The sequence below is a fragment of the Sorghum bicolor genome, chromosome 3 (assembly GCF_000003195.3).
Source record: "Sorghum bicolor cultivar BTx623 chromosome 3, Sorghum_bicolor_NCBIv3, whole genome shotgun sequence".
NCBI lineage: Eukaryota > Viridiplantae > Streptophyta > Magnoliopsida > Poales > Poaceae > Sorghum > Sorghum bicolor.
This window is the reverse complement of record NC_012872.2, coordinates 8,658,548-8,675,328: the sequence shown is the minus strand read 5'-3', so window position 1 is coordinate 8,675,328 and position 16,781 is coordinate 8,658,548. Positions and strand designations below refer to the sequence as shown.

At 45.9% G+C, this 16,781-nt stretch overlaps 3 protein-coding genes across 3 annotated transcripts; all 3 read right to left on the bottom strand.

Moving 5' to 3' along the window:
* Nucleotides 1,592-2,970, bottom strand: LOC8079071. The gene has a single exon (XM_002455267.2). It carries the CDS (start codon nt 2,899-2,901, stop codon nt 1,765-1,767), a length of 1,137 nt encoding a protein of 378 aa, XP_002455312.1. The 5' UTR covers nt 2,902-2,970; the 3' UTR covers nt 1,592-1,764.
* On the bottom strand, nt 4,348-6,327 carry LOC8079070 (aquaporin NIP4-1). The gene is made up of 5 exons (XM_002455266.2): nt 5,697-6,327; nt 5,355-5,567; nt 5,065-5,265; nt 4,892-4,953; nt 4,348-4,746 (listed from the first exon to the last, which is right to left on the bottom strand). The coding sequence occupies exons 1-5, from the start codon at nt 5,835-5,837 to the stop codon at nt 4,494-4,496; spliced, it is 870 nt and encodes a 289-aa protein (XP_002455311.1). The 5' UTR covers nt 5,838-6,327; the 3' UTR covers nt 4,348-4,493.
* Nucleotides 7,559-11,080, bottom strand: LOC8070447 (U-box domain-containing protein 4). The gene is made up of 2 exons (XM_002455265.2): nt 10,674-11,080; nt 7,559-8,794 (listed from the first exon to the last, which is right to left on the bottom strand). Exons 1-2 carry the CDS (start codon nt 10,973-10,975, stop codon nt 7,993-7,995), a joined length of 1,104 nt encoding a protein of 367 aa, XP_002455310.1. The 5' UTR covers nt 10,976-11,080; the 3' UTR covers nt 7,559-7,992.

The window sequence follows — 16,781 nt, the reverse complement described above, 5'->3', positions numbered from 1 at the left end:
TACGTCCAACATAACAGAAACAATTTTCCAAGCCTGTACCCCCCCTGGACATAGTCATATCCCACACATTTCACACCTTTGTTAATGGTTACACCCAAAGAAGGGGAAAGCAAGCGGACAAGCACCCGAAACAATTAAGATCAGTAGATAACATGATGATGTTAAGTAACAAACAGGAAACAATGTAGAGATCAAGCCAATTGAAAGGTTAGCAGCTTTCTCAAACACCACAAGGCTAGATTTGTGATGACTGTAGCAAAGGGGGCGTTGACGACAAATGACATGATATGTTACTAAATGCATAGGCTGAGAATATATCATAAGCAAAAGGTCATGTACAATACTGCATATATCTATTAGGGTTGGCTAAAACATTCAGAATGTGCTCTGTTTGTGCAAGTCTTGCCAAAGTTTAGCACTTTAGCTAGCTATAGAAAAATTAACAGTCATTTGGATGGTTAACAAAACTTTTGAACCCATGGCTCCTTAGTCTGTTGGTCATATCGCAATCACTCGCCTATCCTTAGCAAACCTATTTAAACCTTACGAGGAACACATCTTCAACATGTAAATGGACCAAACAATGAACATTCAAATTTTAGAAGACAAAAACCAGATAAAATTACTTAAAAAGATATTAACTGAACAACTAAGCACGATTTATATTCAGGTTGAAGTACAGACACAAAGCTTGATCAATACCTGTAAGTTCAGAAGCCCAGAACATGTAATATACAATGAACTATATCCTGTAAGTTTCACACAACCAAGCTGAATGGAAATGCTTATTTATTTATGTCATTGTTCTATTTAACACTATATCCTGTAAGTTTCACACAACCAAGCTGAATGGAAATGCTTATTTATTTATGTCATTGTTCTATTTAACAGCCCTGGTTGGCAGGTCTTGAGTAATGATTGTATTGATTGTTGATATGATTCACAAAATAAACGTAGAACCAATTATTTCACATTAATGCTATCCCAAATTTCAGAAGCAGTTAAGTCAGAGGATGATTTAGTTTGATGCACAAGAAGCAGACAATGTTAATCACATAAGTTGCATTCATCAAAGGGAGCAGTTGCAGAGACCATTAAGAAGCAAATACTTAGTCAAAGGACTTTAGAAGAACAATCATAGTGACATAACAGCTGAATGCTCAACAAGCACAAAATCAATAGGAGTCACATATGGGCTATACAGGGAGGACTCTACTTCAGAAACTGCAACATCTTCTCTGAGGAGCAGTGAGAACCAATAGGGAGCAAAAAATGTCAACCTAATGAGATGTTAAGTACTGTGGCAGGTGCTCCTATAATACGCTATGCTGTACTGAATTGAACTGCTTTGTTTCAATAAAATAAAGCAGGGGAAACCTTTTACTCTAAAAAAACAGCTGAATGCAGGATTTGTGCTTGGGCCTCAGATCAGTACATAATTAAGACAACTCATTATTCCCTACAAAACCAAGAGGCTAGCTGCTAGCAGACATCTTTGGATCTGGATGATTGGATCATAAATAGATGTTAGAATTTCAGAACAATTAAGCAAGCATATCACAATATACAATGTTACCAACTACAGGATCACTACAATGAAATCTGAAAACATCAGTTTCCAACCAACATGTACTATTATACTTCAATATTCAATACCGCAACACATATCTCATCACTGCAATGTAACCAAAACAGTCAAAATTGCCATACATCAGCTTCAGAGCTACAAAAGGTAAATAGATTCAAGAGAACAAGATTAATCTCTCACTTATCCAGCTGCAACCTATGCAGCAAGTCCAGGATTGGCCCAGAAGACTCCGCTTCGGCAGCGAGCTCCCTCACCATCAACTCTGCAGCCCTCAAGTCCTCCCTCACATCAGCATTCAACACAAGGTGGGAGAAATGATTATCCAGCAGCACTCCCAGCGCCCTAGCCACTGCTCCAAACGATGGCACACTTTGACACTGCTCCAATCCGAGGTTTTCCACAGCCTCCGGGCACGTGCGTGCTTCTGAGAACCTCCGGTACTTCCCAATCCACTTGTTGAGGTACCTCATCAGCCTGACTACCTCCCCGCCATCAAGTTCAGCCACAGCCGCTCCAAGCACCACGGAATCCACATTCCCTGATGCGAATAGGTAATGCAGGCACACCTCCGGAGAGGTGAACCCGTCGTGCCCCATCATGAGCAGCAGCGCCGCCCGCCTCGCCGCAGCGTCGGCATTCTTCTTCTTCCCGGCGCTCTTCTCCCGACACCTGTTGACTGCGAGCACCGCGGCGTCCTTCCACCGGCCCTTGACGTCCATCATGGCGTCGTAGGCCTTCTCGGAGGCCGGCGAGAGGAAGCAGCGGAGCGCGGCGAGGATCTCGGAAGAGCGGATGTCGGCGGCCTGGCGGAGCAAGGCGCAGACAAGGTCGACCCGGTCGTTGTCGCAGAGCGACGAGATGAGTTCCGGTGGCGGGTGACGTAGGAGGCGGGATTCCGCGAGAGCGAGGAGGATGTCGTGCTCGGCGAGGCTTGCCGCCTTGGAGGCCACAAGGGAGGCGATAGCGGCGGGGAAGTAAGGGGCGACGGCGCGGATGGCGGCGGGGATGGCCGGCGGCGGTGTTGGGAGTGCGAGGGATTGGGACAGCGTGGCGACGAAGTTGGTGAGAAGGAGACGGAGGCGCGGGAGGGAGGAGCAGGAGTCGAGGGAGGTTGCGAGGTAGGAGGCGGCGGTGGCGAAGGTGCGGTCAGCGGGGGAGAGCGACCAGGCGGAGGGCGGGATTGGGGTCGGGAGCGCGGAGGATGTCGGCGGCGGTGGCGCGGCACCCGGAGTGAGCACGATAGGGTGTGCCTTCTCGCTTGAGCCGGGGAGGGAGCCGGCGGCGGGGTTGGTGATGGCTGCGAGGAGAGTCATCTTGCCGGCGCCGGCGAGAGGTGGAACCGAGGAGGGGTTAGGGTTTTGGGGGAAAGAAGAGGAGAGGAATGGGGTGGGGACTTGGGGGTGATCGATTTGGAGAGGAAGGCGATGGGTGGGCCTCGCCTGGTTGACGTGACGGGCCGTGCAGCTGAGATGGGCCTCCAACTATTCAGTTACCGTGTTGGGCTGTTGCGCGTTTCATCTCACTTTGGCACCCTGGGCCTGTACCCTCGCAATCCAATCCAGTCCGTGTGGATCCAAACAGAACCTACTGCAATACGGTTTTCTAGCAAAAAGGTACTGCGAGTACTTGTCTAGAAAAGGATGCGAAAGCTTTATTTCTATTCAAACTTTCTAAAGTTTGAGCAAATTAACAGAGTAGAGAAGAGTATCAATATTCAAAACTCTTCCATAGGCCGAAATAAGTTTTTTTTTAAAACAAATAAATAAATCATAACATGCGCGCCATTGGCTAATTATGGTGCATACATATTGGGCCATATTGCAATTGCTCATTGGTCCAAGAGGAAAATAAAAGAGAAATGGGATGGCCGAGTAAAAGATAAGCTGCTCACGTCCACAGTCACGGCCCAGAAAAAGATCAGTGCAATGCGCCCGTTGGAGCCTTCGAGTTCGACTAGTTTTTTTTTTTTCGGCAAAAAGCTTAGGATGAAAAAAAAATCGAGTTCGACTAGTCGGGCGCGATAATTAGCGCGAATTATTGCCCCTAATATAATTCAAACACTTAACTTTTTTTATACTGTTTGTATATCTTGTTGTAATCTTTTTGTATACCCTTATAAAACAAAACCTCACTATCTAAATCTTTCGACATATAATTTAACCAACTAGACAATCCACTATCACACTCCAACTATTTTTCTCAACATGCAAGCTCGATTAGGCAATCAACTATCATACACGATTAAAATCCATTAGCTCATATAATTGTAATCTCCATATCAGCAAATCACTTATTTATCTAAACATACAAATTGTCCAACTAAACAATACACACTTATTTTTATATATTTTTTTTCATATCCACGGCTGCGTGCAGGGAATCTTCCTAGTACATGGCATATGTTTTAGTATATTCTATTATGAAATTCATATTACTCGGTACGTTGCGTTGCGTGAGTGTATTTTGGAGTGTTGTGTCCGTGGTGTGTTTTGGAGTACTCATATACTATCCCATCAGATGCTGACGTTGCACGTTTGTTCTGATGCTTTTTTCATTAGATGTTCCACGTGTGTTTTGGATTTGTCGCATATTATTCACAAGATATTCTTATGAGTTATGACATCTTGTGAAAAGTACAGGCACGCACGATCCAAATTACGCCACGATATCGTTGAAGCAAAACACTACTCCAATTTTCTTCAGTTTCAGTCAGATGAATGATGTCTTTTTTTTTAGTGTCTTGGACAGAAGTAACACGTTGGGTATATAGCACAACGGAGAGTATACATCAGTTGTGTACTTGTGTCGCGCCGTTTTGTTGATTGGTTTGACTCATTCACTGTTACAGCAAGCGAGAGGGGCCACCTGTCAGTAGCCCACCACCACGATGGCGGCGGCCGGCCGGCTAGTAGTGCGGCGACGACGCAAGTGATCCAACGGCGCGCGGCGTGGCTCTGGGCGCCACCGCTCTCGTCGGCTTGGTGCCGCAGAGGAAGGCGAGGATGGCGTCGGAGCCCCTGACGACGCGGTTGCAGAGCGCGCCGATGAGCATGCCGGCGACGGGCGCGACGAGGTAGATCCAGACGGAGGTGTACCTGCCGAGCACGATGGCCGGACCCAGCGTCCTGATCGGGTTCATCGACCCTCCGGACACTGGCCTGCAGGATGGATGGATGGATGGATGGATGCACAGCACAACTCGTAAATTCAGCAATACAACACAGTGGCCGTGGCACTTGCACTTTCTGAAGAAACTGAAAGTTTATCTTCTTCTTCTTCTTTTTTTGTTTAATTAAAATTTACCCGATGACGAGACCCAGGGTGCCGACGGCGGCTCCGATGGCCAGCCCTCCTGCTGTCTGATTCTGCATGGATCGATTTGCCATCAGCCAAAACGTGTTCAGATCATCAAGAGCACACGATGATCACAACAAGCTAGTTAACTGAAACTGGAAGAAGTGATAGTAAGGACAGACGGAGCCTCTGGCAGCGATGGCGATGACGATCATGAGCACCGCGGAGGCGACGAGCTCGAGGAGGAACGGCAGCCTGGTGTGGCCGCCGGCCATCATCGGGGCCGTCCCGTAGAAGTGCTCCTCCCGCGGCTTCATGACGCCGTTCGCCGCCACGCACGCGAGCAGCGAGCCGGCCAGCTGCGCCACCACGTACAACGGCAGCTGCATGCATGCGGGGTCAATCTCCGTTCTCCGGCGATGGATCCGTCATCCGTCCATGGATGGACGTACAAGGGCCAGGCAATGTGTACCTTGGGCCACGGGAGGTAGCCGAAGACGGTGAAGGTGAGGGTGACGGCGGGGTTGAAGTGCGCGGGGCCGAGCCAGCAGAGCACGAAGCCGACGGTGAGAGCGACGACGAGGCACACCATGGGGAACGTCAGCGTGCCGTGCATCTCCTGCATCAGCGCCGCCACCGCGGACCAGAACACCAGCAGGAACGACGCCACGCACTCCACCATCAACTGTATACCCAACCATGCATGCATCAAACACAGTCGAAAGATGAGAAATAACATGAAGATCTGTTAAACACGACATGACGCCCCAGTTAATCTATAGATTCAATTATCTACGGATGGAAACTAACGTACCTCCCGTACGAAATGACCGATGGCTAGGCCTCTGCTGACACCATCTGCAGCGGCGGCTGGATCATCCTGGTCACGGCAAGACCGCTCCAAGTCCTGCTCGTCCACGGCGCCAACGCCGTCGGCGAAGTCTTTCTCCGCCATTTCGCCGCTAGTGTTCTTCGTTCGTGAGGAATGAAGAACATGCACCGATTTGGAGCACTGTTTATTTTATATACTATGTACGGAGTAGAACAGAATGTCAGGGAGCAACCGTACGTGGTTGTAGCACGAACGAACGCACGGGCACACACACACACACACACACACACACACACACACACACACACACTCTTGGCGTGCACAAACTGAAAGAAGCTTTGCGTGCTCCGCGACTTCTTGTCCGGTCAAACCAGAAGCCGTTCATCGGTTGGGTTCAGGACTTTTGCGCATGATCGTCTGTCTGTGTCTGCCACCGACCACAGCGCATCACCTGCTTCTCCATGAGCCTTCAAATTAAAGTTTTTCAAAAACTGTTGGTACGCAGTGCGATCTGATGGCGATGCAGTAATGACAATTGACGACACCTACACTCGCTTCTCCTCCGTTGTCGATTGCCGTATTGCCGTTTGATAAAGATAATTACTAATTAGTATAATATAATAAACCGCAGTAAAGTTGCTGTGACGATGCCGCAAGCAGAGAAGAGCATTTCCGTCCGTCGTCACGTCCGAAAGAGCTTTTTGCTGCCTTTGGTTGACGCAGGCAGCCTTCCTTCTGAAGCTGTCTGCGTGTCTGATTGCTGTCGGGCACTGCGAAAATGCAGTGCGAGCTGCTGAATTTTATACTTAGTTCACCCAAAAAAGCAAAAAGTTTTCAAGATTCTCCGTCACATCGAATCTTGCGGCACATGCATGAAGCATTAAATATAGACAAAAGCAAAAACTAATTACACAGTTTAGCTGGAAATGGCGAGACGAATCTTTTGATCCTAGTTAGTCCATAATTGAATAATATTTGTCACAAACAAACGAAAGTGCTACAGTACCGAAATCCGAAATCTTTTCGGAACTAAACATGGGCCCTGTTCAGCGATGGATGCAGGATGCGAACGACCGAACGAGGCGTGCAGAAGCTCCGCACGCGAAAGCTCCCGTCCCACGCCCCCCGACGGACGTCCGATCAGACGGTGGATAAGATTAACAAAGCTACAGAAGCACCAGATGATCAGGCGATGATGGAAAAGCGAGGCATCGTCGTGCATCGATCGATCGATCTCCCTTTGGCACGGAAAGAAAAAGGCTGCGATGGATGGTTGGCTGCAGGCGGTAGATCCGTAGATGTATGCATCTCTCGCGTGTGTGGTCAGATTAGCCATGGTCACCAGCCCCCTCAAGAATGAAACAATCAATGGGCATGATCACAGCCGAAAGAAAACAAAAGGCCACGCCAATGAGACAAAAAAGCTTTTCCACACACAGCGAGAACGATGTGTTAGTATCTTTGGCGCGCTTTTGTGAAGCTGGAAACTGCATTATTTGAATGAAACAGTGTAAAAGACGAAACTGAAAGAGATTTGTCTGGACACCATACTATATGAATGTTTCAGAATTTTGTTCAGCCAGGGAGCTAAAAGCCTGAAATAATGGTCAATTCCAAATGATTCGCGCATGGAGCACGAGACACGGCTCCCGACTTTCAGAATTGTTTACACAGGAAGCAAAGCACAGCCACAACTGAGAGAGAGAGTCTGCGAGAAACGGTGAACCACCAAGACAAACAGCGTGTCCAGTCAGGAATGAGGGATCACAGTCAGGAAACAGATCGGACCCGAAGCAAGAATGCTATTGATTTGCTTGTCACACAAAAAGGAAATGCAATCAGTAAGCAGAAAAAAAAAGCGTAGTCTGAAACCAACAGAGAGACTTTTTTCAGACATGAGGAATGGGATCCTTTGCTTTATATACAATCCATTCCCCCCACAGGAAATGTCTTTTTTCTTTTCTCTCTTTTCTCTTTTTTTTTTTTTTTGCTTTTTTTTCTTCTTTTGATACATGCACAAAACCTTGGGAAGGGAAAACTTACAGCGACAAGAAAAATCAGATCTCTTTTCTTCGTAGTGAGACACAAGATTGGCGAGTGGAAGGGGGGAAATGGAGTTCTACGTCAAGAGCTTAGGTATAAGTATACGAAGGGCTTAGACCGGTCACTCGGTCCTTGTCACGGCCTGGACCGGCATCACCAGGAATCTCATTATTTTGAGCTATCTTCTATTTCCATTGCAAAATAAGGGGGGCATCCGTCGTCACCTGAGGCAGTTTCAGGCGAAGGAAGCCCGGCGCTGCAGATGCCTCAGGCTCTGCTCCATGCTGACCTTCACCATCTCAGCGAGCATCTTCTTCGCTTTGCCGCCACGGTCTTCGCCGTCTATTTGGGAAGCGATGTTGGTCACGAGGTTCTCGAGCGTGTCTGCCTGCAGCTTTGATCTTGAGTACGGCGAGTTGCGCAACAGGTCGAGAAGAACATGAGCCTTCATCCGAGACTTGGGTGTGCCATGGACTGTAAGCTCGAGAAGACCAGGAATTGCCCCTTCATTCAGAATGAGGTCTCTGTACTTGCTGCGGTCACTCTCGCACATTGTCAGGAGCGCACCCACAGCATGTTCTCTGCCCTGAAGGGAGCCTTCCTCAAGTACCTCCACGATGGCGAGCACTCCGCCTTCCTCAGATGTCAAGGCCACCCGACATTGATCAAAAGCAAGCAATGACTCGAGAAGAGCACAGCATTTGTCAGCTGTTTTGGAGGACCTCTTGCCACCCTTCAGTAGCTCTATTAAAGGAGGAATCGGCTGAACAGAAAGGATGGCTTGAAGATTGTCAGCGATTGTGGAGAGGTTGTAGAGAGCCATCACAGCATCATTCTTGGCTTGAGGATTCCCTTCTTTGAGGACTTTCACGAGTAGAGGAATTGCTCCTGAAGCACTTATGATAGGCTTATTGGTGGACGAGGCTGAAAGTGTAAGGAGAGCAGCAGTCGCATACTCCTGCAGATTTAGATCACTTGATTGCAAATAACAAAGCAGGGGCTCAAGTGCACCGGCATCCACTATCTTGGTTTTATTTCTGCATAGATGGAACAAACATAAGTTAGGAACCATTTGCATCACAAATAGTCCACAACAAGCTAAATAGTCATGAAAAGGTTCACTCATCATATTTTATATCTGTCAGCGCAGCTATTGGATATTGTACATAAATTTAAGGTTTTCCAGTCACAACTCCACAACAACACAGTTCCCTAATGGCATCCAAGTATGAACTTAGATCAAGATGCACACAATGCCACCAAGGCAATACATTTATGAATTAGATGTTACTTCTTTATGTCTAGTTTCAAGATCTGAAACAAGTGCCATAAATGTGGCTATGTGATATGGGCAACTAAATTATATAAAATTGCCCATACACGTCAAGAAGACAGGAACTTGAGGCCCTAAATATCACTCCCATACCTTATCCTATCTGCGCTAGGCCAGAAAGCAGTATAACAGCTAAAAACAATGTTCCATACTTCCATTTACGGGCTATTTGGACAAGAATTTGACACTCCCAACTATTGGAACAATTTGATTCCACTACAAGAACTGAACAGAAGACATCAGTCTTGACAAAAGGATTGTCTGAACACAACAGGTCCTCGATTTACCATTACCCTCTATCCTTGTTTTGGTTCTAGTAGAGCAAAGGGAAAGGGGGCAGATAAAGGCGAAAATTCTGGTACATATCACCTATCTAACTCCACCTTTAGGTACAGGTGACAAGTTGGTACGAGTCCTGGAGGAATGTGAGGTCAACATGGTTGGATATGTACCGAGACAATTAGGTCACGGCATGGGCACAAAATTTCCAAAGGAAGTACTGGATAACTGTATCTTGGCGGCAGCCGGCGGTTGAAAAGAGGGCAGAAATATTAGGCAGACCAAGAAACTCTACAAAATAAAATGCTCGTTTCCAACTCCCTGGTGTTAGATTTTTCTCAGAAGCAGCCAACCAGGGAAAGTGTGGTTGGCAGCCTTCGGTCAGCTTCAAAATGAGACCAACTGCCTCTTGTGGACATATAAACCGGCCGTTTTATCTAGACTTTTTTTTTTCGTGTTGCCATTTTCCAAGAAATTTATACCACGCCACAGACCAGGAAACCCCAGATTGGTTGATGGGTCGTGGGAATAAAACCTCTGTGCTACCAGCAAATACTCTTGCGATCGCTGAGCGTCTAAAAAAGCAACAGGGTACCTTACTGCTACGTGACGATGACACCGGTTCGAAACTGGATACGTTGTTATCCTAGCAGGTTTCTCAGAATCTGATTGCGAATATATCCTTAATCCCTAGGTTGCTAACAAAAATGAAGGACCTGTCTCCAGTTTGCATCATGGTAAAACTAAACAGATAGGCTGAGCTACTACTGACGATTCTAGTCTAGGATTGAACATCAACCGGCACAACTCTGCAATCCCCTGTAGGTTTTTGCACCGACTCATTTTTTAAAGGTATGAACAAAAAAAAAAGTCACCAGGTTAATAAGCCGCCACCACTAAAAAAATAGAAGAGGGACATAGCAAAATCAGTTCCTTAGCTAGGTGCGGATTTTATAAAATTGTAAATTGGTCTATGCTGCGAAGAGACGACAGAGACTGCAACTTTTATCATGAATCAGCGGCGGCGTGGGTATGCCAGAAAAAACGAAGCAATCGATGAGGTGTTTGCCGAATTTGGGGGTAAAACGTATCATGTTTTCCCAGAATTCAATAAAGCGATTCACCACGAAAGCAGCAGCAAAGTTTACCGAATTTATCGGAGGAGGGCCGTATAGATTTTCTTCCTTTTTCTTAGGAAAAGGAAATAGGAATCTCACAGGACAGGAGAAGGCAAGACGAGGAGAGGAAAGGGTCTGCTTAGCGGGCAGCGGCACCCCCGGCCCCTGCTACGCAGTAGTACGCACCTCTCGTCCCTGACGGCGAGGTTGAGCAGCGCGAGGAGCGCGGCCTCCCCAGCCTCGGGCGCGGCGGAGCGTAGCATGGCGACGAGCGGGTCGACGGCGGCGGCGAGCTTGCGGCGGTGCCTCGCGGAGGCCCTGGTGAGGCGGCGCACCTCGCGGGCGGCGTCCACCTCCCCGGCGCGCACCCGGTCGACGAGCGCTCGCAGCGCCGCCGCCTCGGACGGGCGCTCCGCCGCCGCCGCCGCTGCCGCCGCCGGTGACAAGGGGGACGTCTCCCCGGACGAGCAGGCCTCCGGCGACTCCATCTCCGTCGGTCGCGGCCTCGCGGGTGTGCGTCGGTCGGGTCCTTGCCGCGCCTCTGTCTCTCCTTGTGCGTGTGTGAGCGAGGGAGGGAGAGAGACGGGGAGGGAGGTGGGGGCAACAGCGCGGCTTCTTATTGCCGTCAGGACAGGACAGGAGCACCGCACAGGCCGGGGTGACGGGGACGGGAGGTAACTGACGTCCACGGCGACGGCCGTTAGCTCCGTTTTCTCTAACGACTGTTCCGTTCCGTTACGTTTCACGGCTTCAGTTGGGTGTGTGTGTTTTTTTTTTTGGCCTTGTTCAGTTTCAATTTTTTTTACAAAATGAACTCCGTAGCATTTTTATTTATATTAGATAAATATTATCTAATCACGAACTAATAAGATAAAAAAATTCGTCTTGTAATACAATTAGTTTTTTTATCCATATTTAATGCTCCGTATATTTGCTGCAAGATTTGATGCGACTGAAAATTAAGAAAATTTTGTAAATTTTTTTGTTAACTAAACAAGGCCTTAGTTCCGTTTGGCTAGTTACTGTGTAGTAGTACTGCTGGTGCATGAATGCGTTGTTTCGGGGTGGGGTGGCAGTCCCTGGACACGGTAACTGTTGCAACCACGTGGCACCCCCAGCTGGCAGCTCAGTTCAATTCGATCGGATCAGCCAGCCTTCCATACGTACGGCAAGAACCACCAGGTCTGTTTCATTTGAAAACAGGATTTGAATTTATTTAGGCTTTCTTTAGTTTCAATTCTTTTTACAAAATTTTTTTAAGGAACTAAACAAGGCATTAACGAATGAAAACGGCACCGGAAGCAAATCCGCCATTCTTTCCCAAGAGGTATTGAAAGTAGGCAAGCACCACGTACTCTATCTGTTCCACAGTGAATCATATTTATCTTAATCCATATGCGTTGGAGAAGTGGATTAAGATAAAATTTAGTTCAAATTCTAGTCCAATCCACACCAATAGATCGATACGATCCAATTGAGATCCATCTAGACAAGGCCTAAAGATACATTTTTTGAGAGTAATAAAACGAGGAAATGTGAATGAGATTAGGACGCATGCATCATCGTCCATCATGGAGCATCACCAAGCGGCAGGCGCGCATGGCCAGGACGGCAAGTCGACAGCGAGCCAGTGCACTCAGCTCGTCGTCGTCGTCGTCGTCGTCACATGAGCAAGCAAGTTAACTTCCGATTCAGGGCGCACTATATGTCCGACTGGAACCTCCATCCCTCTCCGGTCTCCATCAGGACTCTACTCTAATCGCCGGCCAGGCAAATCGCGCCGCGAGCGCGCAACAAGGCGACGTGGATGGCCGCCCGGCCCCGGCCCCGGCCCCGGAGCGCGCGGCAGAGGGCGGCGAGACACGTAGGAGTCCTGTGGCCCACGGCAACCCGACGACCGGTCGGTCTCGCCTCTCGCGGCCAATTCAGGTGGGTGGGGTAGTAGAGTTTGGGTCGGCGACGGATCGCTGTGCAGTGCAGGCACCATGATGGCGATGCTGTTACTAATAATAATCTTCAGCACCGCGATCGGCCGTGGCTTTTGTTTACCGCTGCCGCCGCCGGCGGCGGACTGGTTCGTTCGTTCGCGGCCGCGCGCATGCAGCTGCGGGCGGCGTGCGTTCGTCTCTTCTACGACTACCGTACGTAATTGTCGTATTCTATCGTTGCATTTGCATAATCGCATCACATCAAACACATCCAACACGTACGGTACGTAGTTTATTGCCGAATATAATGGAGCGATGCATCTGACCTGAGGTCACACCAGTCTCTTTGTTTCTCTAGCCAATTTGATTACTGTGATTATTCCATCTCCTTTTTTTTGGTATATACTGTATATGGTTACTCGTTATTGTTATTATCATTCCAACTTGTGAATCCAAACCAAAGGAATATAGGCCTTGTTTAGTTCCAAAAAATTTTGCAAAATCGACACTGTACCACTTTCGTTTGTATTTGACAAAAATTGTCCAATCATGGACTAACTAGGTTCAAAAGATTCGTCTCGTCAATTTCGATCAAACTGTGCAATTAGTTTTTATTTTTATCTATATTTAATACTTTATGCATGCATCTAAAGATTAGATGTGACAGAGAATCTGAAGAATTTTGCAAAAAATTTTGGAAACTAAACAAGGCCATAATCGTTTGGTCACTTGCATGACAAAAGCACATACTATACCCCTTATATTATTCTTACATTTACCTACGAGGCTACGACCAACTAGGCTACTATACACACGTACGGGACCGTCGCAATCGCCCTTATTTTGCGGGAGAATGAAACTAAGGACTTGTTTAGATCTAAAATCTTTTTAGATTTTGGCTACGGTATTAGTTTTGTTTGTATTTAGCAATTAGTGTTCAATTATGGACCACTAGACTCGTGATTTATATATACACTATATAATTAGTTATTTTTTATTTATATTTAATAGTTCATACATACTTTTAAAGATTCAATATGATGAAAAATTTTGTAAACTTTTAGAATTTTAAAAACATCTAAACAAAAGGCCTAACAGCAGTAACTGGTACGGTACGCACGTGACGAGAATGAGATCGCCGATCATCGATCGTCGTGCTTCCTGCTTCTCGGTCAACCTCTCCATGGATCGGTCGGTCCAGGAAAATGAAAACCGATGGCCAGCTAGCTAGCCAAGGCCAGCCAGTAGCCCAGTGTCCCAGTAGGCAGGCACTACCGTGACAGTACATGTTACACGTACACGTAGTCCAGCTAAGCTGCACGCGCGCTGCTACTTGTTGCGTTGCAGGGCCGGCCATTGATTCCTTGTCCGCTGCCGACTATGCATACGCACGTGTGCGCGTCACGTACGGAGCAGCTGTACTTGTCCATCTGCTTGGTGCCAACGAAACGGAGGAACAAGTGGTGGATGGATCCGAGGCCGGGGCCGGAAGGGGAAGAAGCTAGCTGAGGGCTCACCTGCCTGGTGGATGGATCCGGGGCCGTGCCCGGGCCGGGCCAAAATGTCGGGCCGCGGGCGGGGCCACGGGCTGCATGGCCAACTATACCACTACTACAGAACAGCCCTTTGGTCACTTGTCCAAAATGAATAATAATCTCGGCCAAAACAGCGTCCGTGACAAAAAAAACATATTTAGTTCCGGTTGGTGAGACCAACCGGGACTAAAAGTACCCTGCCCAACGGCTATTCTGTCAGACATCTGCAGAGGGGACTTTTAGTCCCGGTTGGTCTCACCAACCGGGACAAAAGCCTAGCCTTTAGTCCCGGTTGGTGGTAGCAACCGGGATTAAAAGCTGTTGTCCCGATCCGTCCCACCAGCCGAGACTAGTGTTTGAATGTAGACCCGGTTTTTAAAAGGAACCGGGACTAAATGTCCCTCCCCATATTTGAACTCTTGTTCCCGTGGCCGAGCCCTCGATCTTCACTTTTTTACTCTGTTCTTCATTTGGAGTTGCTTGTTCTTGCTCTCATCTCCGGCTAATGATTCATTTCATCGTTTCTACACCGTCATCGACTTGTTAAGAGGTCACTAGCTTCATCTTCTCAACATTTAGAAGCGGCATATGTCATTTTCTTGTGTTATGTATATTGTTTTTATTTTATGATTTTTTAAGAGGTTATTAGCTTCATCGCCATTTCAAAAGCGACGCGTTTTTTTAGAGAAATAGTGGTAATATATTTTTTATTTTAATTAGTTTAGAAAAAAATAAAAAACATATAATACTTTAATTTGTAATTTTTGACCGATTTAGTTAGTTAATTATAACTAGTATGCATACCACATTTCATGATTATTTAGGAAAATAGAGAATTTTTGTGCTTTTTTAATTTTCCTTGTTTAGATAAATTAGAAATAGAGAATTTTAGGTTTTTTGTTACTTTAATTTCTCTATTAAAAATTAGAAACTTATAATACTTTAGTTTGCACTTTATGACATGGTTAATTAGTTAATTATAACTAGTATGCATGCCACATTTCATGATTAGTTAGAAAATAGAGAACTTTTATGTCTTTTTAATTTTGTTGGTTTAGAAAAACCAGAGATAGAGAATTTTAGGTTATTTGTTACTTTAATTTCTTTATAAAAAATTAGAAACTTATAATACTTTACATTGCAATGCAGACAATGACACGTCATTGGATGTACAATGCCGATCGCCGCTCCAAAGAATTCATTAATGGTGTGCATTATTTCTTAAGAGTGGCCGAGGAAAACAAGCGGGATGGATTCATATGTTGCCCATGTGCCTTGTGTCAGAATTTGAAGGAATATTCTAGCTCTAGAAATATTCACTCACATTTGTTGAAGTCGGGTTTTATGCCAAACTATATTTGTTGGACCAAGCATGGAGAAAACGGGATAATGATGGAAGAAGGTGAAGAAGAACAGTTGGTGCCTGACGACATTATTGCTCAATACGGTGACTTCGGTGATACAACAATGGGAGAAGCTGAAGATGAGGCAGGTGCAGAAGGCGTACCTGTTGAAGATGATGCTCTTGGTGATGTCATTCGTGATGCACAAAAAGATTGCGAAAGTGAAAAAGAGAAGACAAAGTTTGACCACATGTTAGAAGATCACAAGAAATTATTATACCCATCTGCCCAGGATGGGCAAAAAAACTGGGTACAACACTAGAACTGTTAAAATGGAAGGCACAGAATGGTGTATCCGATAAGGCATTTGGGCAATTACTGAAGATCCAAAAAAAATGTTGTCGAAGCCTAATGAACTGCCCACTACTACGTACGAAGCAAAATAGATCGTCTGTCCTTTGGGATTAGAAATCAAGAAGATACATACATGTCCTAACGACAGCATCCTATACCGGCAGATTTAAAATTTGAAGAGCTTGAAATTTTTTTTACAGAAACTGGTCTTAGCTTAGCCCAAATGATAGCGGGGGCACCAATTGAAAGTGCTCCACAAATTGATCATTGGCAGAAGGAATATACATATGGCAAGAGTTTATACAACCCTGCGGCCCTCAGCAAGCTTGGAATGGAAATGTACATGGTAAACAAATGGTACATGGAAGCGTGTTTCAGAAAAGCAGATGACTATATTTGTGTCCGAATTAGAAACTATCATTACTTCCGTGGTGATGATATTATTTATGTTCAATTTAATGAGCTACACCAACTATGCCACATGGACGCTCTTGACAAATCTCTAATGAGTTGCTTCTGTCTGTAAGTGATTCTTCCTTTCAATAATGTCTCTGTAACTTATCATGTATATATATAACTAATTACAGAAACCCGCTATACATATGCAGAAACATGATGAGGGACCTCAAAGTTAGAAATGACAAGGAGATTGGATTTGTGGATCCAAATGTTGTATTCAAAGACCACAAGACCCCGTATGTTTTATGGAGAACTCAAACGAAGAGAAATTTACGGAGGTTCTTGATCAACCAAAAAGATAAAAGATATATACTCTTTCCCTACAACTTTAAGTAAGTGTCGTTATCGTGTGTACATTCTATTTAACTAATTAATCAGATCAATATGAAGATATATACTAATTTTGCCTACATATGCACACAAATGCAGCTTTCATTGGATACTAATTGTCTTTGATCTCTGGCAATGTCAATTGGTAATCTATGACTCATTGAGAAAACCACAGGATGATTACCACGAAATGATAGATATTATCCAAGGGTAACTCCGATCTCTATATATTAAATTCTGCTCTTTTAACTTGGTAATGGATAATTAATAATGATCGTTTTATTGCTAGGGTTTGGGCTGGGTTCGTGCAGAAACACCGTCCAGAGTTAAATGCAGTACTTTCAA